The following is a 26,948-nucleotide window of genomic DNA, read 5'->3' on the forward strand; positions in this document are numbered from 1 at the left end:
GACGGGGGGATGGCCGCCGCGGTAGCTCAGTTGGTAGAGCATCGGACGCGTTATTCGAAGGTCGCAGGTTCGGTCCCTGCCCGCGGCAAGCTATCTTTTCGTCCACTTTTCTTTCTTCACAATTACTTTACATTTACTACTAAAAAAAAAAAAAAAAAAAAAACTTCCCCTATACTTTCCTTGGCATTATTGTCTGTTAGTTCTCATTAATATTGTGTATAACAAAGAAAACGAGCCCTTGAAATTAACACTTCTTTCCTTCATTCATAGCGAGGGTCTCGTTCTGGCAGACTTGATGCTTTCAGGTAGTATGCGAGGGATTATTGGTCAGCTGCCAGCTCGTAATAAGTTCACGTGCTACGTGACGCCAACAGGCAGAGAAAGAGTGTTCCACACTCGCCGTCATGGCTACTGGCGGCGCTGACTGACGCTCCCACGTTTAAATTCACATATATACCCTATAAAGTGGACGGGGGGATGGCCGCCGCGGTAGCTCAGTTGGTAGAGCATCGGACGCGTTATTCGAAGGTCGCAGGTTCGGTCCCTGCCCGCGGCAAGCTATCTTTTCGTCCACTTTTCTTTCTTCACAATTACTTTACATTTACTACTAAAAAAAAAAAAAAAAACACTTCCCCTATACTTTCCTTGGCATTATTGTCTGTTAGTTCTCATTACTATGGTATGATGTGCGAAGTATGCGAAACAATGGAGACCACGATGAGATGGGAGCAGCTTTTCATGTGTTACAGTTCTTTCCCGCACATTGTTTAACGTATGCTACACCCGCGTGCGCAGGGTTCCCCTACGGAAGGGGGGGGGGGGTCGAAGGTTTATCGCGGCGTACCCCTCCCTATTAAGTCAATGTATAGGGCAGACTCTGCGGCCCCCTCTTCTTAGGTGACTAGGAGGGGGCGGCCGCCCCCTGCCCCCCTCTGCACACGGCTATGGCTACACCATAAAGAGTTCATTCGCAAAAACTTCTCATGACGAAAGCGCCCTCGAGAAAATGGCTGGTGCCTCGTATTTACTATGTACATTTTAAACCTCTACATCAAAGTTTTATATACACGATGACTGTGGCCTTCCCTTGTGAAGTACTAAACTAGCGTAGAGCAAGCTAAAAATAAATGAAGCCTAGTGTTAGTGTTGCAATTTCCAAAGCTGTCGATGATAACGAAATGGTGAGGTCTTTCATGGAGAAAGATAACCTCGAAGAAGAAAGGAACTCATTGGGTGCCGAATCTTTCGAGCACTGTTTGGTCAATGGCGCTCAATCACGCCGTAGCCACGGCCAGCCCTTGCCGCACTCTCCCCACAATATCCTGCGCATGCTCACCCGATAAGAGGTACCGTTTTCTTACGAAACGTGCCCTATGCCATTCCAATAATTACATATCTTTTCGCAATGTTCTTACGTAAATATACGGCAAACATGCGACAACTATATGGCAAATGCTATCTGGCGAGTACATGGACTCCATAAGAAAATATGCGCTATTATTCGACTACAGAACGCTTTAGTAGGGTTGCTTATCACGTGGCGAGCACCTGTTTTTCTCTCCTATAGGCTATTTACAACGGCCCTTCAAAAGCTTCTCTCGACCCTGCCTTTTCGGTCTTTCTTTTTTCCGTTCCTCGATTGAGGTCTCTTCCGCTCCGCCGCTTGTTCAGAAGTCCGCTTCTTCTTCTTTGAGCGTCGGCATCGGCTCCGGTACGAAGACAAAGGCCTCCGGTGTGGCGGCGGTCGCCTCTCGCTCCCTGAGTTTCTTGCGGCCGGTAATCCACAGACCAGCCGTGAACAGGAAGGAGAGCGTAAGCATGCCGCCAACTAGCCGGAACAGACCATCGTAGCTGCCGTAGTTGTCGCGGAAGAAACCTGCGGTAAGTACAGAGTGATCAGTGCAAAATGGAGCGCGTTGAGCAGGCTGCTACCATACAGCTCTCAACTGTCGCGCCAAGTCCATCGACCCACGCTTTAACTGCAAGATGGCAGTGCAAGTGTTATAGTGATATCACGCTGCAGGAACTTTTGAGCTAGCGTTCGGTCAAAATTTGTCAACCGAGGTCCGTTATGAGTTACAGGTTTCGGTGGTGGCGTCCAGGTACAGAAACGCGACAAGCGAAGGTGAGCCGCCCAGGTATATACGCCACTTTTTGATAATTGACTCTCCTTCGATTATGGGCTTCTCGGCGATCAGCCATTTCTTGTATGGCAGTCTGATCCCGTTGCCACATTACATTGGTGTATGGGTATCAACGCATGACCTAACGTTCCCGCGCCGGCGCCGGAACGTGTGGAGGAGCTCTTTAATGCTTCCGTTATCGACAGCTGATACACGAACATGCGATGCTCCTAGGGTGCATCAATTCTTTGGTTTCAGCACGCCACATGTTTATTGTTTAAAAAAAGTTCAATCATGTATTCCTGATACAATTTAGGTGTCGAAAGTGCGCTTTCGATTCCACAATGGGGAGCGCTGCTATTGCATGGTTATAGAAAGCGTGCCAGTGAAGATGCGTTATTTTTCAAAACACAACATATACGTAAGCATCAGAATCATGCGGTCGAGTGATGGCGGTTGTATTAGTGACACAGGAATAAATTTTAAGGCGTGACCACGAATGCATGGCATTGCTTATGAAATGCACCGTCATTCATTTCAGCGTGGCAAAGTTTAAATAGCAGTTATTTGATCATAACTTTTTTATGGGAGGAAAATATATGGTCTAATATTTGAAAAAAGTCCGTTGACACCTAAAGCAACGTCCGCATTTTCAGACCTCCGAATAGCGATTAGTGGCTTCTGTGACGTCTGCTAATCGTATAGCACCTACAACTGTACAGTATTCTGCACAAAAACCCTACGCTAGCTATATAGCTATATTGGTAGACTACCATGCTTCTAAGTTATTCATAGATATAGCAAAGTGTTGCAGGTTCTTCCATCCAAAGGTCCTGGTGAAGAAGTTGGGCTGGCGCTCACAACTTCAAATTAAATTGGGATACCACGTAATGCAGCTGCCCTGGCTAGTCGTACCTTGATAATTATCGTCATAATTGTATAATTTATATATTTTGTGTACGCGCGAAACTGCGACTGGTATTACGCCTGTATAGATTAGTCTTAACATATCCACTTGTACTGAACGCACGACTGAACATCCGATGTTGTTTCGCGGCGCTCCTTGCGCCATAAAACGCCGTACACCATCAGAGTTATGAGTTATTTTCCTTGTTCTACAATAGGAGAAGTAAGGACCGAGTTCATTCGCCACCTCAGTTGTCTGCAAAAATAGAACTCGCATCCCGCGCACAGAGAGCGTCTGAATCGTGCCTAGCGTACCTTCAGTACTTGCTGGCTTTGTGGCAAGAAAGACAACATGAACAAAGCGGAAAAAACTCTGTCAAATATTACGGGATTTAAAAAGGTTGTTCTAAGTTAGGTTCTCTGGTTTTCAAGAAGATTCGAGTGGCGTCTGATTATTTCAGAACAGCTTGAAGGTTGGAATATGTACAAGAGCCGTGCACGGGCAGCATTTTCGAGCCCGAGCCCGGCCCAGGACAACTGACTGCGTCGAAGGCCCGCCCGGGCCCGACGCTAAAGGGCTGCGAACCCGCCCTGCCCCGACCCGGCCCGACGTACAAATAGGGAAGTGTATTTCAGCTCCACTAACGTGAAACCTGCAGGGGCAAAGCATGCAGTGTGCACCGATGTTTCCCACAGCAAAATCACTGCTGATAGGCAATGAGGGACAAAAGAAAGATTATACACAGAGACCCGCAGTCCCCTTTTAGTTAACGTGCATGCTGCGAATCTTTATTGTTCAACTACACATAAGAGAAACCTCCCAGCGGCATCACATTGCAGGTCAAGGTCCAGTGCCTATATATAAGGGGTGGCCGGTGAACGGTTCTGCAGCGTGAGCAGTCGGTTTTTTCAATCAAGAAACTCGCTAGCAGACGCTGCCTGCGTCGGCGTTGTCTCTCGCGGGCGAGGGCGCGTTCTCGTTCCTTGCGAGCTGGTAGTTCAGCGTTCATCGCAGAGAGCACGTTTCCATAGTCAACGCGCGCCGTTCGCTCTCTCCCGCCACATGGCGAGCGCGGAGGCGGTGGTGCCCTCTCTTGCGCTCAAGCAAATGGACAGCACACGACGATAGAAGCAAGCAAAAGGGTCACGTCGATGCACGTGGCGACAGCAGACGACGATATATTCTGAAGGACATGACGCTATTCCACCACTGCTGCCTCAGTGGCGAGTCAGAACTCGATGTCACAAGTCAGCCGGGAGTACAAGAGCGTGCAACGCATATTATTCGTAGTGAATTGGGAACAATTGTTACAGCACCTGTTTCACTAGTCGTTGAAGCTATCAAATTGCCAGCGGTGTGACAATACAGCTTTCGTTCCAGAAGAATTTGAGAACACAGGCACGACGCCTGCTCTCGTGTTGATTACATCGAGCGCCACTGACTAAACCGAGTCGACCTCAGGTTGATGGACGAGAAGAATATGAACATAAGTATTTCTATAAATACATTTGATACAGCTATAAAAAACAAAGCATGTGACCGGCATAAAGCCTAGAAACCTTGTGCAGTTCACGTACGCATCACGACGGAGAATAGTTCTGTGTACATATACCTTGAAGGAAGAATTATCGAACCTAATTTGGCATTGTCAGCCGGAGGATTATTTTCATTCGAGCAAAAAGCCATTCAGCGCTGTTCTTTAAAAATGGCTGGGAATGTAAGCTAACGTAAGAGTAAGGGTCGCCTGTTAGGAGTTGAATATCTTTACATAAATACGTTTACAAAAAAAGTGCAGCAGGGAAGAAAAAGAAGGGCCGAAACCCACGTAGAGCGCTGTATGTCTATGCATTGTCACCTTATTCCGCGCTGTACTAGCTTTGCGATAGATTGGCACGCTCAAACTTGCACGTTAAATAAATACTTTCTCATACTTACCGATAACGGGCGGTCTTGCGAAGCCTGCGAGAGCCGTGAGTGTCGTCATAAATCCGTAAGCAATGGGCAGGTTCTTCGTACCGATCTCGGTTGATAAAATCTCTGGAGCTCCGACCATGAGGTAACCAGCCGGGAGACCCATGAAAGTTGACAATCCCCAGAAAGCTGCCTTTCCCTGTATGTGAGGCGCGAGTTGCTGTAGTAGTCCCAGAGAGAAGTATGCGATGGTGAGCAGACCACAGTTTGAGATGAGGCCGTAGTCGCTTATAAAAGGGACGAACAATCGCCCTACGGTATCCGTGGCTGAGAACATCGTCAGCGCGTGCACAGAATCAGACGGGGGCACACCGATGTCTTCGGCGAAGTCAAACATCACAGTCAGGAACGAATCGAGGAAGAAGGGCAACGCAACGTAGCTCATAGCATGGAAATAGAAGCGCGGGGCTTTGAGCACCTCCAGGGTGTTCTTGAGCACTGACTGCGAGCTGGGGATCTCTTCTTGAACTGCGGGAAGCTCAATCTTGAGCGCGTCGTCCCGCAAGGACGAGCAATCGAGGCGGCACGAATTGCTGAGGCTCACCAAGGTGCCCCTGCGTGCGGACACGGCTTCGGCCGCAGTGAAGCCCCGCGCCATTTTATTGCTCGCGACCATCGATCCCGCTACGCTCATCATGGTGCCTCTGCGTGCGCGAATCTCGTTTAAGTCCGGAGCCATGGAGACCGATTCTCCGCCCACGCTGCTCGTGAGTGTTCCCCGCCTGGACGACAGGGCACAAGGGTGGTCGGATACGAGGGTGCCGCGTCGGGACGTCCTTGCATGGTCGCCGAGGCTTATGATGGTTCCCCTGCGGTTCCCAACCACGCTCGTTTTGTCACCGACGCTGATGATGGTTCCCCGCCTGCAAGTGCTGGCTCCACGATTCGATACGCTTACCAATGTGGCTTTCCTGGTTTGCGGTGACGACAGGCGTGACGGCTCAATTTCGAGATAAAGCTTGCCCTTGTCTTCCTCTGCAGCGTCGCACACGGCAGACACTCGGCCAGTCGCCGGGGTTCCGTACGGACCATTACAATTTCCCTTCGTTTCCAGAGTGACAGGGCCACTCTCTTGGGCCTCCTTTTCCCACGGAGGCGGGTTTAGAAGCATGGAAAGGGCCAAGACGTTGCCCAGCGAGCCGCCAATTATGAGGAGTGTGCCCCGGAGGCCGTACTCGGCGATCAGAAACTCGTACAGGTTGGGGAACACAAGAGAAGCCACGGTTGCTCCGGCCATGTTTAGGCCCAACGCTGTACCTCGCCGTTTCTCGAAATATTGGCTCACGCACACCACGATGCTGTTGAGAATGAGGCCCTGGCCAGTACCTGAAATAGAAACGAACACGCCATGCTTTCACGTCCGAAGCAATGTGACGATGCAACTGAAATGTAAGAAATATAAGAAGACAATGTATCAGTAGAGGTAATTTAGAGTAAACACTTATTTAGCTCGAGAGGTATTGCATAAGTTACGGTAGATGTGCAAAAATTTCGGTTTAGTTACGATGGAGATGCGAGGTACGCAATACCATTATGATGCTCAGCAAGGCGGTTTCTTTTGTGTGTTGTTCGGAAAACAAATTAATCAATATAGCATAATTATCATACTCATTAATTTTTTGCTCAATACACTTCACTTTTGTACAGCCTTCTGGTTGCGAAATTTTGTTTGGGATCTCTGGCGTAAATAGGGATAAATACTGAATCATGACGCAACAGTAACCAATGGGATCCATCCCGTCTGTGTAAAAGTGCTTAATAGCGTAGATTAGCAAACACTAAACAACTGCACCAGTTCTTCGTTATTACTGCGGTGGCCCCGCAGCGGCCTATACACAACACCACCGTGATGCCGTGGCACACGTGTACTTTGAATTCCATGGAAAAACTAAAATGTATGCCAGTGAAAGTCATATTCACAAGAGATAACACCGGACAAAGGGATATCTCCTTCCTGGCAAGGGTCTCTTGCGGAACGGAAGCATCCCAACGGAACGTGAGCATCCCAACAATTACACTTATCTCAATGCTCCTTAGTCCAGGTGCTTATTTTGTTGCTTCCAGAAATGTTTCTTGCAGTTAGTAGGCGTACGATGGGTCTCCCAGTGAGTTTTTTATAGCAGCCACACTTTAAAACGAATGAAACTGGCTCCGTCGCAGATGACGTCACCGTAGCGTTTCTGTATGTACATGTACGTACATCGATCGTCTCGAGTAGCTTCGTCCGCAAGGTGTTTCTGTCCATAAAGCTTCGTCGGCGCTATCTTAACTCGATGGTTGGCGACGCGAACTCGTCCTCGTTCATTTATAACACGCACCCACCAGATCTAGGCCTGGTATCCGGCACCCACAATAGCTTATGCTTTATTTTTTTATTTTGCATTGACCAAACGCACATTTTAAATCTGGTTCCTTAGTTCCTCTTTATAGAATCAGCGCCTTCTGCTTCGCTAAAATGCTTACGAACAACCTATAAAGGAGACTCCGCCACAAAGTGTGTCCCAAGTGCAGCTACTTTTAGAAGGGGGTCCTTCAGTCGAACGTAAAGAGGATTGCAACAGAGGACTTTGCATTTTAAACAGTTTGTGATGAATGTAACACCACCGTGGCAATCGGTGCACATTCATAGACAGCATAACTGAAATCGAAGCATCTGGAAGCCAACACAAGGTAAGCAATGTAAACAGTGCGCGAAACTGCGTTAATTTGGTATAAACGCTCGAAGTTGCTTATAAGTGATCAAGGAAAGGCGCTGTAGTATGTTTTTTTGATGCCAGGCATCATATGATGACATGACGAACAAGGTTGTAGATTGAATACCAACCATAGCCCGATATGTGAGGAAACAAACAAGAATGAAAAGTATACAAATATTTGTGAACATGATTTATTTATATGGCCTATCAGTTGGAAAGAATCCCCGAAAGTGGATGAAGATTCATGAAAGAGAAAATATCCATCCGCACAGTACAAAGACACTACAGAATTCACACAGTCCTCTCAGAAAAAAAAAAAAAAAGCTTCTTAGTTGACGACAAAGCCGTTCATGTCGGCGGTTCAGAACCTCGACCAGCGCCTTTCCGGAGTGGTCGCTCTCACCAACTAAAGAAGCTAGCAGATGGCAGCGCGAGGGTGAATTAATCGACAAGTCGAATCACATGTATGCTTTAAATACCATGATTAGTGTATGTAAACAGCTTGGCTTGGTTGGTTTATGGGGTTTGACATCCCAAAGCGACTCAGGCTATGAAAGACGCCTTTGTGAAGGGCTCTGCGTCATCTCAACCACCTGGAGTTCTTAAAGGTGAACTGATGTGGCACAGTACACGGGCCCCTCATTTGCCTTCAGCGAAATGCGACCGCCGCGGTTTATTCACGTGTTATGTAAATGAGCGTTGTCAACATTACGTGTATGGAACTTAACAAGTCCCATTGATCAAACTTATGCCGTCTGGCCCTCTATTTTTTTTGTGGATAACGAATTCATTCTCTTAGCACAGCCTCAAGACGCTACTTTGATAACGCTCTCGCGCTACTTTCAATGTGGAATTTAAAACGAAGAAATAGGCTTTAGCAAATGACATTTTCGAAAATCTTCAACACACAATGACCAACTGGCCTACACTGCTCATAAAGTGTAAACCGGAATACTCTAACAGAAATGAATACAGCGAAATCTTGAGCACACTTTCTTTGCTGAGGAGGGTTTCATTTCTAACTATAGTCGGACACAACTTTAGAAGCCCGCGGAATTTCCTCCTCGAAGGGGTATGCACACAAGCCTGCACCAATAGGCGCGCACTCCATACTGACGTCATGAGCCGGACAGCCGGTGGTCCCGCCTTTGGAGAACGTACCCATGTGCATGAGCTGGACTATTTGTTTAGTCGGGGAGGCGATTGGCTGTCGCGCTTTGGTCATGTGGTTAAGGCAGGTGGGGCTTCTCTGGACTTCTTAAGTTGTCTCCGACTATAGTTGGCGAAAAAACATTTATATGCCCGCTATCGACTCCCCATTTTTTTCCTCCTGTGTTTCTTTTAGCACAATGTAATTTTCTTTAGCACAATAGACAAGTGAATGCGCTTTATTTAGTGAACGTGCACCCCACAGTTTTTTTTTTTTTTTGCGGTGGGTCTTAACAAGCACTAAGAATATTACTGATGGAGCAGAACAACACACATCGTAAGAAATGCATAAAATGACGAAAATTTCTATGACAATTGTGGTGCAAATTTTCGGTAGATTCGTTTTAAATTGCCCGTTATGCTATTGCAGAATATCTGGTTAAATGTGAAGGTTGTTTCGGGTCTGTTTCGTAATTCGTATAAAAATACTATTTACGGAGGCGCCATTTTATATAATCATTGCAGTAATCATTACACTAAGTGAAATTGACATTTACACATGACTGTTTACATATGTATTAATCTATATTTTTGTATTCATGTTTGTTAGGCACATGCAACGTCTTTCTTTCATTTTTAATCTATCTCGGCATTTACTCGTTCTTTTACTATACATTCATGGTTAGTGTGTGTATCCGACTTATTAGCCTCTCACGTAATGTCTTGCTATGTAATCGAATATGCGAACTCTTGATTAGACACGTTGCTGCTTATGTACACACTAATAAATGAATGAATGAATGAATGAATGAATGAATGAGTGAATGAAGGAAGGAAGGAAGGAAGGAAGGAAGGAAGGAAGGAAGGAAGGAAGGAAGGAAGGAATGAATGAAGGAAGGAAGGAAGGAAGGAGCGAAGGAAGTAAGGAGTGAATGAAGGAAGGAGGGAAGGAAGTAAAGAATGAATGAAGGAAGGAAGGAAGGAGGGAAGGAGGTAAAGAATGAATGAAGGAAGGAAGGCAGTAAGGAATGGAGGAAGGAAGGAACACAAACAATCAAAGCCCTCTGACAACGACTTGCGGCGGCAGATCTCACTCTAACTCTGAATCAAGACGAATATTTTGCGCCTTTTACATGACGTATCGGCTGCATCATATAAAAGTGGCCGCCGCTCTTTGCGTCTTTCAGTTAACGTTACTGAGTGCCTCGCTTCTTCTTTCATGCAAGCGCGCACACTCACCGAGCAAGAAGCCCACTGAAAAGGCAAGAAAGATTGGTCCGGTGGCGAATACAGAGATGGAGAGTCCAAGTATGGTAAGGGTGCTTCCGATGATCGATGTGTTGCGCGTTCCGAAGGCCTGTATCAGGGCTCCGGATATGAGACCTGCAATATGTATGGAACAGGAGGCTAAACAACGAAACTTTCCTGGAGCGGCAACTACAGAAGATATACGCAGCATTATGCTCGTTGGGCGTGCTTCGGCTGCTGTTGCGGCTGTTTTATACACGTCCTGTGGGAAGAGCGATGTTTGCCCTGCCTATCAATAAGCGCTACATGCATGCGTGTTATACTTTCACTTCACTGTATAGCGCAGCCATCTCTCTCTGTGTTGTGTACGGATTGACCTCCTTTCCATTCTTTCTTCAAGCTACTGAAGTCACTTTTACTTTTCTTGAGGACGACGTGCTAGTGCGAACATCTTCCACTTATGGTGCAGTCGTCTCGAACTCGCCAGTGATCTTCGCTGTCCTCTTTTCCTTCCTTCCTCTCTCTCTCAACTTTTTATTCCTCTCTCTCAATCCCCCAGCGTAGGGTAACCATGCAGTCGCTCTTGCTGTTAACCTCCATGCCCTCTGCCTTTGAGATGCCCTCTTCCCTTCTTCTGGTGCTCCATTGGTCCCAAGATACTGAGTGCATCTTGGGACCAAGCCAAGATGTATGACCGGTAATTATTTGTGTGGTTATCGTTGCCGCACTTGCCTACCTCTATCAAGCATACACACATTACTCTTAAGCTACGCACTGCAGTGAAAAACGCCAGGCCTGCGCGGAACACGTAGTACGGTCACAGCGAAAGCTGGAAGAGCAGCATTTCTAGAGCCCGTTGTAAACTTTCTTTGGGCGACTACGGCAGGTACAGTTGCAAGGTATTCGCTACGCCATAAATCGCCACAATTTTGCGAAGCAGGGAAGCACCCACTATGCCATTATCCATCATTCTGCGGAGAAGCGAGGTACCCACTACACATCTGTGAGCACTGTATGCACTTTGTTGATGCTCTGGCTCGTGACGATGAAGAATTATATGGCTGAGTCCTTTGTAATGGGTGGTAAGCTGAAAAGTACCCTTTCGCTACGCAAATCTTATTGCGTGACGCATGGTTATTATTTCAATCTTCTACCACATTATGTTACATCTGTTAACATGATACCCTGCCGGGAATGACGCCTGTACGGGGTCTTTCTGTCAAAAAATTTCCCAGCACCGGCGTGGCTCTGTGGTAGAATACTCGACTGCCACGCAGAGGAACCAGGGGCGGATCCAGGTGCCACCTTTGGGGGGGGGGGCGGTTCCATGATCAGACCGGGGGGGGGGGGGGGATTGGTAGGGTAGGGGGTAGGAATTAGAAGAGAGGCAGAGGGTGGGGTCAAGATTCTCCTTCCCCTTTTGTGTAATGGTAGCCGAAGCAACTTGATAAAGGAGGTGGGCGACAGGCACTGCAGGCGGGGGGGGGGGGAGAGGGGCAACACAGGCTTTGGGGTGGGGCGATCGCCCCTACCACCCCCCTCTGGATCCGCCACTGAGAGGAACCAGGTTCGAATTCCGCTTAGGTATTTTTTTTTGTCATTACAAGCAATGGCACTTACGGACACCGGCGGCAGCGGCGGCAGACAACGCCATCAAAATAGGCTGCTTTGATCTAATGACAGCTTTCGCTCTAAAAAGGGTCGATGCTGGGTGGCAGAATGATCGGGTATTGCATCTTTGTCCTACCTGGCATCGACCCTCTACGGAGCTAAATCCTGCTCTACAGAAGTAAATCCTGCGTGTGTATGTGACGCTATTATGACTCTTACTGCCCGAAATCCTCGTAGTTGGACGTCCCCATGAATTCAGAAGTAGTTGGGTACGACTGTTCCTTGCCCATTTGTTAGCCCCTGAGCTCAACAGAATTTTAATAGAACATAAAGCGAAGACTGCGTATGATTGGATGTTCAGTAATATAATGAAACAAATCAATGGCTGTCATTTTGTGAGCCAGAATCTTGATGTGGTTATGAGGCACGCCGTAATGGGAGGCTAAGGAATAATTATGGCCCTCTGCGTTCTTTTGCGTATAGAGTGATCTGTGGATTTCGCCCCCGTCCTTCATCGAAAATCAGTCAGAAACGGGAGAAACTTAACAAAAGAAAGGGTATTCTTTCTATACATAAAAATGTTTTAGCTCAATGAAAGCACTGAAACAACAAATGCAAGGCCTCATTGCCAAGAATAAAGGGATTCCGATTAATATCGCCTGTGACAGCGGGCAATATGTCGTGAGCAGGGAAGGAATATCATACGTGAAAAGAAAAACAGAAGCAAGACAGACTACTCTATTTACATAGAAGGAGGCACATGCATGAAGTGCACGTGGGCAGCTGATTAGGGAAGATGCCTTTTTTTTTACGAAATGATAAATGGAAAGAAGGCGCTCAGTAACATTGTTTCTTTATGCAAACAATGGCCTACGCTTGATAAACCTTATAGCGGAAAACGTACCGTGGAGCATCAGCGTATATAGATATAAACGAGAAATAAAAAAGCGGCACTTTTTTTTTAATACGATAAAGCGTGCGCATGACCCAAGCATTGCCTTCACCCCAACTTGCTACTATGTGATGAAAGAACTATGTATTTTAATTTGGGAATCAAATGCATTGAGTGATACCGAGAACTTATTTCGATGACGAAGTGATTGTGACTGTTAGGGGGTTGCGTACAAAACGCAAGGAAAACACTCTTACGTGTGCGCGCTCAATAACACAACAATACATAGAAATCTCTGAAGTTGCAGCAGCGGAAGATTGGGCGTAAGGAAGGAAGATTAAAATGTTTAACCTTCTTGGGTGCGAGTTCGGAAGTTTTTGAAATAGTGGGTACTTTGCGACTGCCGTCGGAATATATTTTAAGTGCTCGAAACTTCGATATTGTGCTCTCGTCGATTTGTGCACTGATCTCCACTAGGAGGATTTGTGGCCGCACAGTAAGGTCCACTGGACACACACCGCGGAATGTCCAAGGAAACGGTTTGTTTTTCTTGGCCCGGGCGTTCCGGCAGCGAATGCCGCTATGCCTTTTCCAATGAGTGCGCGAGCAGAAAATTCCGTCTCTGTACTACCAACACAATATGGTAAACGCGCCCACTGTTGTCGGAGCGCGAATCATTATTAGTATCCGCTGTTCTAATCATACACCGAGAAAAGACTAAACGCGTGCTTACCGCTCAAGTTGAAGAAACCCCCATAGACAGACAGGGGAAGCGAAGCCTCTCCTCGTGGTACCGCGAACGTGGACATGATGGCGTTGAAGAAGAGGCCGAGACAACGACCAAAGCCTGAGGAGAGCATGTTGATGAGGAAGCAGACCACGGCCATCGCCCAACTGAGCTGACCGTCGGGCTGCGCCATCCTTCTCTTACTGCTCTTGCCAACGCCTGCTCCATACTTGACAAGCGTCTTGTCTTTCGGTTTTTCGCAGCCGTTGCCACCAAGAAAACTGCAACCACCAACTTTTGCGACTCCTGCGCTACCATTCGTTGTGGCGAAGCTGGCCGCATGGTCGACTTCCGTGTTCTCCTGGAAAAATTAATGCAGAGTTCATCGCTCGCCTTCGGCCTATCTTTGGTATTAGTTAAATGATTGTGAACGTTGTAAACAAAACAAATTTTGACATAGCAGCATCTGCCACATGGAATGTTGACCCGTAGGCCAGCTCAGCTAGCCGTCAAGCTCATACTGTAAAACCTCTATGCGTGCGGCAGTGAGGCTCATTGTTCCTACAACATGCGTCTACACAAGTAACACCATGCTTTTCTGTAATACTTCCAGGACAAGGTGACACCCATGCCGGCCTGCAAACGCTTTAGAAAACTAGCATTACTTAATGGTTGTGCGACCAATTCTTACCTATGCTTCTTCATGATGGGTGCCACGAGCGCAGGTGCATCGCGTGGAACACCGCGCTGTCCCCTCACTAAATTGCGGCGAGTAATACACATTCATGAGACGTTAAAGCTGTCCTTACGTACATGTAACGACTTGGGTGTAACCAAAATGTGGTGTTCCACGAGCAACGAATACTCTCCTTCACATATGCTTGCAGTTTTCTTTTGTAAGCACACGCGAAGAAAAACGATTCTGCTAGCACGCATGCAACACGCATCCAGCGGTGACCAGTCAGCGGTTGTAAGCACAAACGTAAGATAAAGAATGTCATCACATTCTCACTTGTACATTAACCCCCATCCCCCTCCCTACCTGTGCGCCAGAAAAAGATACATGACAATGAATGTGCTTATGCTTGGCGAGGAGCACGTCAGAACCAATAACAGCGCGTAATAGCGTATACTGCTTCGCTGTGGGCAACTAACTTCTTGTGATGTCATTAGCGCTCACACTAGTTCCTTTTACCAAAGGGAACCAAGGCTGTTGTTCAGCATATCAGTGAAGTGTATTCCAGAAGCTGGTGCGAAAAATATTTTTCCACGTGGATATATCGCAGCTGCTAACGTACCTTATTGCTGCCGAGTCACGTCTTGAATTTTGTGTTGCATAAATTTCGGTATATGCGTCAGGCCAGGGGCGTAGCCAGAAATTTTTTTCGGGGGGGAGGGGGGGTTAAACCATACTTTATGTATGTTCGTGCGTGCGTTTGTATGTTTGCGTGCCTATATACGCAAGCAAAACTGAAAAATTTCGGGAGGGGGGGTTTGAACCCTCCCCCCCCCTTGGCTACGCCCCTGCGTCACGCCGATATCTTGATTTTAAGCCGAAAACCTCAAATATCTGTGTTCCAAGGTTGTGTGGTCCAAAACAAATCTTCCGAGAAAGTAAATGTGCGCGCCAGCTACGCCTGTACTTCGTTCTCTTCATCTCTGCGGCGTTGACGTGAGTAAAGAAAAATTAAAATTCTGGCGATACTTAGGACTCCTAAGAATGTGAAGGCAAATTACTACCTGGACATTTTGTCAATCTGCGGTCGAACTTTTTTGCTGATGTTCTGAATAAGAAAGGCAAGTGTACCGATTTTGGTATTTCACAAGCGAGAATGTGTAAGGGCGATACAGTACGCTTAATGCTACTTTAGAGATCGTAGGGTAAATTTAAGAAATAAAAACAGAGCAGAAGAAAGACAGGACAAGAGAGGCAATAATACGGGACGGGCGCTCGCTACCTACTGATTTATTACGAAAAAATTGAGGATATATGCAGTCAGTACGTCACAAGCGCGCCTGAGCACACATGAAAACGACAAGGGGGCGACAAGGGGGTTCACGCTGTCCTTTCCCCCGGAAACGCGTCACGCGTCAGGGCATTGTACCGCGCCCGGTCGGCAACATCAGCGGCAGGCATCTGACACCAGTGCGGCGCATTTGGAAGACGTGTGCAGGGGAAGTGGCTGAGTGGCTCTCTGGGAACCAGCTCGTCGAGAGCAGGTAAATATGTGCAGGTGTTCACAGATCGCATGAGATCAATCAATCAATCAATCGAAGAACTTTATTTTCACCAAAAACAAGAACATTCACGGTGAGATGGTATGCCGCCATGGGCTGGTTGCGATGGGCCCGCTCGTTTACCGGGAAAACTGGTGAACATGACCGAGGGATATGGACGGCGCCACCATTGTGTGTGATAGTGTACTTTTGGGAACTCCATTTGTCGGCCGTTCCCCTCGTCTCTCTCACGCAAGTGGTTGAAACACTGCAGAAAGAGAGAGAGGGGGGGGGAGGCATCGGCAGTCGATATTACTGTCGGCCAATCAAGTCGCTGAGTGTTGTGGATTTGACGTGGGGAGAACGGGGAGGAGTAACCAATGTGTTCAAACCTGGCTCCCGGCTCCCCACGGGCGTTCTTGTCGCAGGAGCGGTGCTATGCGCTTTCGACTCTGCCGAGTTATGTTGCGACAGTTGCAATCAGGCCCGTTGCCAGGGGGGGGGGGCAGCCCCCCCCCCTGAAATTTTGATGACACATGATGTTTTATCGAAAATAAATCATGAAAATAGGCGTTTTTCTCAATAGTCAAGGTTTTCAGCAAGTTGACCCCCCCCCTCCCGAAAAAAAATCCTGGCTACGGGCCTGGTTGCAATGTAAATAGATGTCTGTGTTTTGTGTATATATGTGTACATACAGTCAAGTTGTGGGATGTCGCAACAACCACGACGAGGCAGTTGAAGCCCCTTCCACTCCCTGCGTTGATAGCGGCTAAGCCAGCTAAGAGAGCTCTGCTCTGAAGGAAAATGGGCAGAAGGTTGCACTTACTGTAATGCTTGTGAGTACGAATACCGACTGCTAGCTTAGAGTTGCTGGGGATGGTGTGTGCACTTATGGTGTGAACCAAGTTGACCGTGTCGTTGGAAGTGGATGTGGAAGATATGTGCTGTGGTGAGTGAAGTGTGCTCTGGGAGAGTTGGACTCATAGAATGCAAAGAAGAGATGCAATTAAACAGCACGGATGGCTTGGTCCACGTTTACTCCAACTCAGCAAAGTAAAATCGGCGTGCTCTTAGTTGGGCTTGACTTGCTGGCTATCCAGTAGGGCAATGAAACCCTGCCTTGCACAACCATCTAACTCAATGGGGCTTCTTCTATCTCTCTCTGTTTTGCGGCCCATTTCCAGCGACAGCATAAGCGCCTTGTGCTTCGGATGAACAACCGAAGTCACGCTGAATAGCAAGTGTCGTTCAGAGGACAGCAATTATGGTATGCGTGGGTTAGACGCACACCTTGTCGAAGCGCAGCTGCCTTGAAATCAAAGGTGCCGGGTGTTTTTACTTCGGACCACTTTAGCGCCACGCAGGCGTTTAGTATTTTGCAGACAGAAGGACAACCGAGCGATATATGCTCGCGCTTCTTTTCTTGAAATATCCAGAACTGCCGGCCTTATTCCGACGGCCGAAAAAGCGCTCTTCTCGATGCACTGAGCAAATGAAATGAATAACCAGAGCGCACATATTCTTTGGGGTGTCATACTAGCGAAGGGTAAACGTTTGCAAGTGGTGTCACGGGACATTGTACCTGGATGCGTTGATCAGCATAGAAACGTAAAGTTGTTTTATGTTGTCAATATGTGTAATAAGACCATCAACGTTTGCAATATGGTTTATAACTCCCAGAAACCTCTTTGGCAATGATGAAATTAAGCAGTATTGCCAAAATACGGTTTTGAAACAGCAAACGTAACGCTAGACGCAGGAGACGGAAGGCGGCAGGATGAACACCTGGCAGCCGTTTAATCAGCGTCACATCATCGACGAACTACTTAACAGCACGCCTTGACCCTGGCTCGGCTATATGACTATATCTCTACAGCGTTCCGCGATCATCATGGTCGCATCGTCTATATTCCTGGACATCCTCGAGTACGCATAATCGGCGGACGATGGGTCGGTGGAGGAATGGTTTGATCTTTCCGGGCGCATCGCAGCCTTTGCGACCTCGTAGGAGCGGGGAAATACGTACCAACATGACCAATTTTCGTTCCTACATAAAGGTCACTCCCAGAAATTCCAATGGCGACTTCAGCGGCAACCCCAACACAAACGACGGCCGATAAAAGCTTGAGTAATATGTAGATAACAAGCACAAACGAATACATCCACATGTAGGACGGCTGAACCGACAGTGATGTTAACGATACGGCCATTTACCAGATGAGAAGACCGCCAAAGGTATCTCAAGCGGGAACATCCAAAAATACGCCACTTACCACCACGATGCCACGGCGGAGCCACGCAAGGCAACGTAACTTGCGCAGCTCATTCCTTGGCAAGCCAAAGCAATACAGAAATCGCCTGAAAATTTCTCTTTGGAAATAGCTTCCGACATTTCTGCTCAAAGTTCACAAATAAACCGGCTCCGGTATTATCAACAGAACCTATAATATGAGCACCATGCGTCAAAGACAATTGAATAGGTGAATGTGAGGTTCTGCACATCGTGAAGCCGAACCACAGTAGCCGCAGCGACAAGGAGCGCAGAGTAGTTTTGGCATCCTTAGGAAGTTAGCATCCTTACGCAGAGTAGTCTTATCCTTAGGCAGTTGTCTAAGTGATGGATAAGTGTAGTTTCATTGTACGAAACTCCATATTCCGCCTTTTTCGTTTTCTTGCGCTGCCCTCTACCGTTTTGGTAGGGTTTTGTTAGGGCATGGGCCGACCGGTCTTGCCAGAACGAAAGCCTGCTAGACGAAGGGCCAATTCGGGACTGTTCCGTTAGCGGAAGGGCGCATGCGCCGTGGCATCGTGAGAGAGGCTGATTGCGGCTTTCCCTGGAATGTTGTCGGGAAGCATCGACACGGCGTCTTCGATATTTCTAGCATAATTAGCGCCTCGAACGGCCGGCCCCACGGAAGGCATATCCCCGTGCAACTGAAAGACGTGTTTGACATTAAACTTTCGCTAAGTTAGAACTTTCCTGGTGTCTACGTACAATGCTTCATGTCGGCTTCACACGTTGTCCAAGAGATGGCTTTTACGTCACCATCGAAAATATTTAGACGAATTCCTGAAATAAAGTGCATTCCTTGAACATTTCTTTTCTTATCACCACATATATTCATATTCTGCAAGTGTGGATGCTCTTAGCCTGGCGGTTAAGACACCCAGATCGTGAGAGTGGGGCCCTCGGTTCGAAAACCAGCTCGGCCAAGAAAACTTTTGTTTTATACACTTATTTCTTTATAGTGATTCGTCTGACGAGACAGAGGGTCTGACGGACGGGCCTACAGTTTTCTCCTTGAGTCGGCATGAAAATGCTTACACATTTAAAGACGCTGCCATCACAGATTGCGCACTACGTTGCTCCTCAACGTGTGGAGCTTCACAGTCACGCTCCCGAACCAGAGCTGTGGTAGACGTCAGCGGATAGCTGCAACAAAGTCACAGCTACAGTTGGGTCAATGTAGATTCTAGATTTAAGGTTCCCAAACTTATAAACCTCTCCTTGTTTTTCCTTACTCTTTGTGAGTCACGCTTCATTCCTCGAGGAAGGAGAATAGTGTGACGCGAGAGAAAACGGCGAATGGAAAATCCTTTGAAGAAGTGCTTTGAAATAATGGCATAGCGGCCGAGGCGCTGCACACATCTTGTGCTAGGGCGGCATAAAAATTTGCCGCACGTAGCCCATCCCTTCGGTCTACCTGATCCACATTCTGATGGCGTCACAGATATTAGTGGCCATATGAAGAACAAGGAATGTAGTCTGTGCTGAATCCCCTAATAATGGAGACTTGCGTTGAATGAATAGAAGATATACGTCTATAAAATAAATATGGTCGACGGGGAATTCGAGTTGTTCGCCAGGGTGCTAATGAAAAATACATTTTGCAAATCAGTTCTGCGGAATCCCGCAAGGTGGCGGAAGGGTTAAGAAAGGGAAAATAGACAACCACCCGTTTGTAGAACGAAGCCACATGGAAATCCATACGGATTTCTCAGAAATCAAGCCTCTTAGCTGCCGAAAAATTCGTCCTGGTCCGGGGATCGAACCCGGGACCAACGCCTTTCCGGGGCGGTCGCTCTACCAGTTGAGTTGTCGATGAATTCGCCCTCGCGCTGCCAATTGCTGGCTTCCTGGTTAGCTCGTTGGTCCCGGGTTTGATCCCCGGACCAGGACGAATTTTTCGGCAGCTAAGATGCTTGATTTCTGAGAAATTCGTATGGATTTCCTTGTGGCTGGGTGGTTGTCTATTTTCCCTTTCTGAAAAATACATTGTCTGCCGTTAAGGCATCCGTGCCAAAGAGCTCCTTATGTTGAATGTGTCCGGCTGTCCAACGCATCCTCGGCAGGAACAGTGCGACGAACTTTTCTCGCAGGACTGGTGGATCGATCGCCATGCTCTCTCAATCTGTTGTTGATGAAACGCTTAGAATTCTAATAGTTCAAAGCAGTATTGAACTATGGGGGATTATTGCGGACAAAGGTAGAGGCCGAGGCTAGTGAGATGCTGCAGGAAGAAGGCAAGTAACACACTGCTACAGATAGCATTCCCGGCTAGTGGCGAGGACCTTTATGCGTGAAGATTTTTCTGCTATTGCAACGTATCGATGTGTATCGTGTTCGACGTGTTCCGTAATGCAGTGCTGTAAATGTTTTCCCCCTTCTTTTCCCCTTCTTTCCAGACTCGTACAGCCCCGAGTGAACATGATGATATGTGGTATTGCTTCGGTAACCAACATTCCTTCATATTTTTTTAAGAGCGAACCTCTTAAAGCTCGAGGTAAAACGTCGCGCCGTCGGCAAAAAACCCTCCTCCCCTAGCCGGCGAGGAGGAATGGCTGCTTCTCGCCTAGCCGGCGGGGAGCAGCCAATCGTCTTGCCACGCCCACCGACGGAGGCAGTACGCGCAGCCGCCGCGCCGAGTTTACCCGGCGTGTCGCGAGCCGAGCACGAGCGACGAAAGACCCGCGCTTCTACAGGGGGCGCCACAGCCAGGTTTGCGCGTTAGTTTCTGGCGCTGGAGCTTGTACATTCTTGCAAGGTTTGTGACAGGCTGTGGTTCGACACTGTCTAAGCCAAGGAAAGACCTAGCATCAGCCAAGAAGGCCACGCTAAGCGCCTTTGATCGACCAGATTAGCTGTTTCTTAAGCTTCCCGCGGCTAGCGTAAACTTCTTAATTTTTTACTTTATTTTAATGTGTATGCGTGAAGGCACTCCTGCCATGGTGCTCACTGCAGCAACGTGCCCGCTTTAGCGGCCACTTAACGTTATGGTCTGTAGTACCTAATTACCAATAATTCCGCCACACCTGTTGAGTGGCTTTGGCATTTCGCTGCCTAGAACGTGTTTGCGCGTTCGATTCCCGGCTCCAACGACTGCATTTCGACGGAGACAAAATACAAAACGTTCACGGACTTAATTAGGCCCCACTTACAAACACAAACCGCATGATGGCTAAAACAAATTCAGAGTTCTTATGTGTGGGGTATCTGCCAATGGCTTAGCTGGTTTTTATAAGGGAAAGTTGCATTTTTGATTTACAAGATCACTGCTAATTAGCACTGGGGGAAATGCAAAGAAAACTTGCGTTACGCACTATCTCTTCATACGTGCTTATACAGTTGCACCAATAAATGAACACGGCAAATGATCTATCAGACACACGCACGACGCCACTCAAGAAGAGCAAAACAAAAACATGGTCGCTGATGTCGCCTTAAGCCACTTCCAATAGCTGCGGTCCCCGACGAAACAACCACGTGTGATTAAGGGTGTTACATGAACTGAACTTGCTCCTTTTTTGTCGCATTTACACAGAGTCAGCGCAGACTCAAGCGTGGCGGTGCAAGACAGGACTTAGCACATCACCGTCGTGTGTGCACCTTGAAGTAATTTTTTGTGACATTGATCTTATTAGAGTCTGCTAAATTTGTCGCTGGGTGCAAATAAATGGACTAAAACGCGAGGTGGCCCCGCACTCAACTCCAGGGGACATCTTGATAATCGCGAAGACATTGGATATAAGAATGATGCCGGGTCGGAATTTCAATGGCGACACGTGCGGTTCGACGTAATTTGAATAACCAGCAACATGTTGCTGCTGCGTGGGATGCGAGTAGCTTCAGAGTGTGCAGAGCTTGACAGGTGGCGCTGGTATGTGCAAGGAATTACCGGCACTATTTGCAAGTTTAGTAACACTGATAGTTGGGCGAGATTGTATGGGTTCATGATTAAACTCGGCGCAACGGACACGATATACAAACGAAGAAAACACGAGGACACGTGAATAAAGATCAGTTGAGAGTCCGGCGCCTGTCCTCGTGTATTCTTCGTGTGTATATCGTGTCCGTTGCGCCGAGTTTAATCATGAACTATTTGCAAGGTTAGATCTGTCCCCTATAAACAGCACTCGGTGAAGGAGACATGAAAGCGGCTAGACTACCAACTCTCTAGAGTAGACAAACGTCGCTCTTCCTCCTTCAGTGTATGGACTGGTGCCTGCTTCGAAAATGCGCAATAAGAATTTCAATCGAGGCATTACCTGACAGTCAAAATAAAGAAGGGACATCGGCATTGTGTGAGCAGAGAGAGGCGTGGCCAGCGAGGCGACGTGCTTTTCATTTCTTTTTTTTTGTCCGGAGAAATAGCGGACCATCTCTTCTTTCCAAATATGTAGAGCCGCTCATAGGACAAGGACTGTGGTGTAGTAGGATAAAGAAAGAAAAAGTGCGGCAGCAATCACTTATTTCAACGCTGGAACTGCTACGTACAAATAGCGGGAAACATCTGGCCGTCGCGACAAACACATATGCGCGTACCTTTTTACTTGCAGCAACGCACGAGGTTGCTAAACACTACGGAGTGCGCTTGAGAAAAACAGCTTTGTTAGGGCAAGATATGTACTTGCTCCGAACGTGTGACTGCTGATAGAAGTAAACTGGGAGACCTCGCTCCGCTACACGGACCCGGAAAGGCAGAAGGTCGTCGCCAGCAGGGCTGCTAGCGTCATGGACTTGTCGTACATGAACGTCTCGATGTGGTGGGGCCGTGCGGGGGCCCGAGGGGCCGAATATTTCTGCAATAAAGTTTTTTCGTCTCCCGGCGACGCTTTCGCATATGCTGTGGGAGTGCCCGGCACAGTACACACACTAACACCACGACCCTTTCGTCGAGGCTGCGCGAAGCTCTGCGGAGCTCCGCTCTTGACGAACAAACCTGGGCGAGCCAGCACGCCCGTGAGGCGGTGTTGAGGCAAGCCCTTGACGTCTCCTCATGGGAGGCCTAGGCCCGGCCACTTAAACCTGCTGGTTTCCCTTAATAAAGTTTATTCCTCCTACTCCTCCGTAGAAATGTGATAGAGGTAATGAGAAGCAACTAGGTGCTTAGTGACAACCAAGTTTTTGTGAAAGCTGTTGAAAAATGATCTGCTGGGGCTAGGTCGTGTGCGCCTTGAAGACAAAGGCAGACGTAAACGCCGCTTCCTCACTCGCCTGCTTTGTTTGCAAGTTTCATCACCTGATTGTATTCTAGCGTTTTTATACAATGTGTGGCTACTGAGAAGCAGAATGTCAACGACCGTCAAAGCTCTCGTACCATTCGAGACCCTGAGCTACTGCAGAAAGCTATTGTTCGTTGGGCTTATAGTTTTTCTTTAAATCGAACGCCGTAAGTGCCTGAACCGAAGCTGGCCTTAAAAAAAGACAGCATGCGGCAAGAAGACTCGCGCCACCTGAATCAAAATCACGGTTCGTGCCGGAATCGAACCCAGGTATTCGATACTAAGAACAACGCCAATGTTTGAAACCGCTTTGGAAAGTGATCCTATAGAGGGGTCATGTCGGGCAAGGAGTGACGTTAAAAGACGTAATATTGCGTGGCAGAAGCGCATAACCCCAACAGGCATCCCACCGTGTAAACTGTATAGCTCGTGGGTGGTTGTAAGCTGCCAACCAGTTACAAAGGACTGAGCTATAATTCGTGACAGTCATACGCCGGAGCATCAACAAATATGCTGGCCTTGAAAGCGCGACATGCGGTTAAAAAACTCACGCTTTCAAGCACCGACGACGACGACAATGATGGCTTTCGCCTTCGAATGGAAATAGGCGAACGCATAAGGGACTCCGTGAGTTTTTAAAGTCTTATATGTGTATGTTTTGGGGTCGTGTGAGGTCTAAAAAATACTGTCCAAAAATAGAAAAGGACGTCAGCAAGTGAGCGGAGCGTGTATTTCGTCCCCGTCGTCTTTACGTCGCTTACGTGAGCAATAGCGCCGTGAAGAAGGTTGAGAACCGTGTTCCACACCGGCCCTGCGGCGATGAACTTGCCACACATGCACGGTCATCTGGGAGAAGGGAGGCGCGCGGGCGTTCCTTTAGAAGGAACGCCCGCACATATCTCCACTGCGGCCACGGCTGTGGATTCTTGCGGTGCTGCCGCATTTCGAAAACTCTATTGCAATGTGCCTATACGTCACCGTGTGCGCTCAGAGCTTCATTACACATCGCTATGGGTACAAGTAGGCTTTCGCCTTGACATTCTTAGAAAGTTTTAAGTATCGCAAGTTATTTCTTGTGATCGTAGTGGTCTTGGTGTTTTTTTCTCTTTATTTTGTAGCATCTGTAAATCTTAAAGGGGCGTTAACTAGTGGAACCAAAATAACCACCAGTTCGGGGTCATCAAGTCTCTACTAGCGGCGCAGCTGTTCTCTCTTGTAACATAATTTATTTAGATTATTTTCTTGTATTAGATAATAAAAAAAAATGCAAGGTTGCATGCTCACTACGGCGAGCGGCGTGAACTAATATGGTGGCGATCACGTGTGTGTGTTTACTAAGAAATATCAGAGCTTCCTAACCCATCGGAACTTGGTGATCGCGTCATATGAGGGCAATTGTTTTCAAAGTGCAAATGTAGTTCTGCGCCCTTCAACATCGAACAACTGACTACCAGCGGGAGGGGGGGGGGTACGCTTATGGTCCTTTTTATACACGTTTTAAGTTGGTACTGTCTATCTCTGGAAGTACACTACGCAGGCATTTGGCCCGCCTATTGCCTACTCTGTGAGATAGCGGGGGAAAGGGTGTGGGAAGCGTGGGGCTTGACAACTTGCGCTCACAGTTCCTTTGCCAACGGCGTAAGTCGATTGAATGTTGTGCTGAACAATCTCCTGACAGGGGTATCACTTGGGCATCATGGACATCATAACTAGATGTATTTCATGTTGATTGTGGGAAGGGCGCTTATCCTACCGATCTACACTTACAGCCAGTGGCGTAGGCAAAAATTTTTCTCGAAGGGGGGAGGGCACGCCCTTGATCTGACGTGGGATTCGGGCAGGTAGGTGCGCTTTAGTGTAATTTCGTGCTCTGTAACACACCTGTAACACACACCAGGCTTGTGCCCCCGGACACTCACCCGGACATTCACTGGGGGCACAAGCCCAATGAGCGCCCCCCCCCCCCCCTCTCGGGCTACGCCACTGCTTACAGCCTTGCACTGCGCCAACTGACTCTACCCTACGTGAGCAAATTGCTCAGTTTGATCCCAAGGCATTATCCAATGTGGTCATGCTTCGTTTCTTTCGCCCGGCCCCATTTAGTGCCCCATCAACTCCACTGTTTCCTTTAGACTGGAATAAAATGCAAGCTATAGCCATGCCCTCATAAAAACATGCCGCCATTTCCACAGCGCATCGCTTATAATTGTGCTCATTTAGTGCATTGAAAACAGTGAATTGCTAGAATATCTCGCAGAGGAAAACACTTTTGGTCACGTCGGAGCCTTCCGCATTTCGCACAATGTCGTCTGAGTTTTATTTGTCAGAAAAATTATTCCGAAAGTATCGTATCTTGTTTCAATACCAAATTTAGCTTAGATAATAAGCAAAGACGTTTGTGTAAGGTGCTCAAAGCTCAATAACATTGCTGTAATTTTTCTGCCCTATACGTCTCCAGAAATATCGCCAGAACGTTCTATGTTTGCATTGTTTCCCTTATAATACTGCGCTATGTATGAATATCTGAGTAATGAATACTTACTCTACGGAAGGTATATGGTGCGTTAAAAATATATACAGACCACTGATGTTTGTAAATTTTACAATAAAAATCAGAAATTGAAAAAAAAAATAATCATTTCGGTCGACATTGAGACTCAATCTACACCACGTGGTGCTCCAGTTAAAAATCAGCTTGACACCTCATTCGAAAGCAAATAAATAGCACTTACTACATGACAAGGTTTAAGAATACAATTTTTGTTTTAAAGAAGTAAATCATTTTTGTAGTTCCCCATTGATGGCTATCTTCCCAATTGGCCATACGGCAGCTTCCTAGTTGAAGTTTCCCAATGCGATCAATGGGGAAATTCGAAAATTATTTTTTTTCCTTAAAACAAATATTGTTATGATAAAACTTGCCGCATAAAAAGAACTAGTCTACTATGTAGCCGTTAGTCCGCATCTGCAAATTGTCACATGCACGTTGCAACTTCGAATAGCTAAGATATTTTAATATTTATCCACAAGGCAGTGCAAGGTGGCCCTCCACGTTTCAGTGTAATCATGCGTACAAGGCTTAGAAGGGTTCTCGGTAACATTCCATTTGAACACAATTCTTGCCTTCGCGCGGTACTCGATGACATTGATGGAGCCTTCGGACTATGATCGTCGTATCATAAGTAAGCTCACATGCCCGCGAACTTCAGTAAATAACTATCATAAATCGTAAAGCTAGCTAACACAACAGCGCTCACGGGTGCCCGCACCGCAACACACTAGATTGTCATTGTGCTGTACCTCCGATACGAACGAAAAAAAAAGGATTAATCGGGGCACGCACTCCGGCGACCTTTACCTACAGGCTTCCAGCTGAAGCTTCGCCCCATGCTGCGCAGGATGCGTGGCCGTCAAGCGCGTTATCCCACGGAGAAGACGGCGGTGGCACGCTGGCGTGCAACAAGCCGCAGCCGCTGCCGCGCTGTCTTCGGTATCCGCCGCTGCTCGCTCGAGAGCCTCTGTTTTCTTAAGAACGCAGCTTCGATTTACCCCCGTATCAACACCTGCTTCGTGAGATGCCGCGCGCGACCACCTGTTGCTCATTGGATCGCGAGTGACTGGAGCGAGCTCTTCATTGGCGCGTCGCTACCGCCAGACACAGCGGCTGGTTTCAGCTAGACTGCTCGCGGCAAGTGAGGGATCCGGATGGTACCGGTGATAGACTGGAAGGGTGTAAATGCCCTTGGAAAAGGGATGATGTTGACGCTATGGTTTAGGCAGGCGTTAAAGAACGTTTTCAAGCAACTCGTGGCAGTAACAGGCAATGCACGCGATAGCGCGCGCGGAATGCTTAAACACATATAAGCGCACGTGCCGAAATACTGGCGCGAAGGCACTATTTCCC

General features: G+C 47.6%; 1 protein-coding gene across 3 annotated transcripts; it reads right to left on the reverse strand.

The window, feature by feature from the left end:
• Positions 1-139: 139 nt before the first annotated feature.
• LOC119390532 (uncharacterized) lies at positions 140-26,590 on the reverse strand. Of its 3 annotated transcripts, none has more exons than XM_037658137.2 (5): positions 26,407-26,589; positions 13,331-13,685; positions 10,086-10,229; positions 4,966-6,327; positions 140-1,876 (listed from the first exon to the last, which is right to left on the reverse strand). In XM_037658137.2, the coding sequence occupies exons 1-5, from the start codon at positions 26,431-26,433 to the stop codon at positions 1,668-1,670; spliced, it is 2,097 nt and encodes a 698-aa protein (XP_037514065.1). In that variant the 5' UTR covers positions 26,434-26,589; the 3' UTR covers positions 140-1,667. The 3 variants fall into 3 exon arrangements, with proteins under 3 accessions (XP_037514065.1, XP_037514068.1, XP_037514067.1); XM_037658140.2 differs by having other exon boundaries at positions 26,403-26,577; XM_037658139.2 differs by lacking the exon at positions 10,086-10,229 and having other exon boundaries at positions 26,407-26,590.
• Positions 26,591-26,948: the final 358 nt, after the last annotated feature.

The sequence above is a fragment of the Rhipicephalus sanguineus genome, chromosome 4 (assembly GCF_013339695.2).
Source record: "Rhipicephalus sanguineus isolate Rsan-2018 chromosome 4, BIME_Rsan_1.4, whole genome shotgun sequence".
In the NCBI taxonomy this organism is placed as follows: domain Eukaryota; kingdom Metazoa; phylum Arthropoda; class Arachnida; order Ixodida; family Ixodidae; genus Rhipicephalus; species Rhipicephalus sanguineus.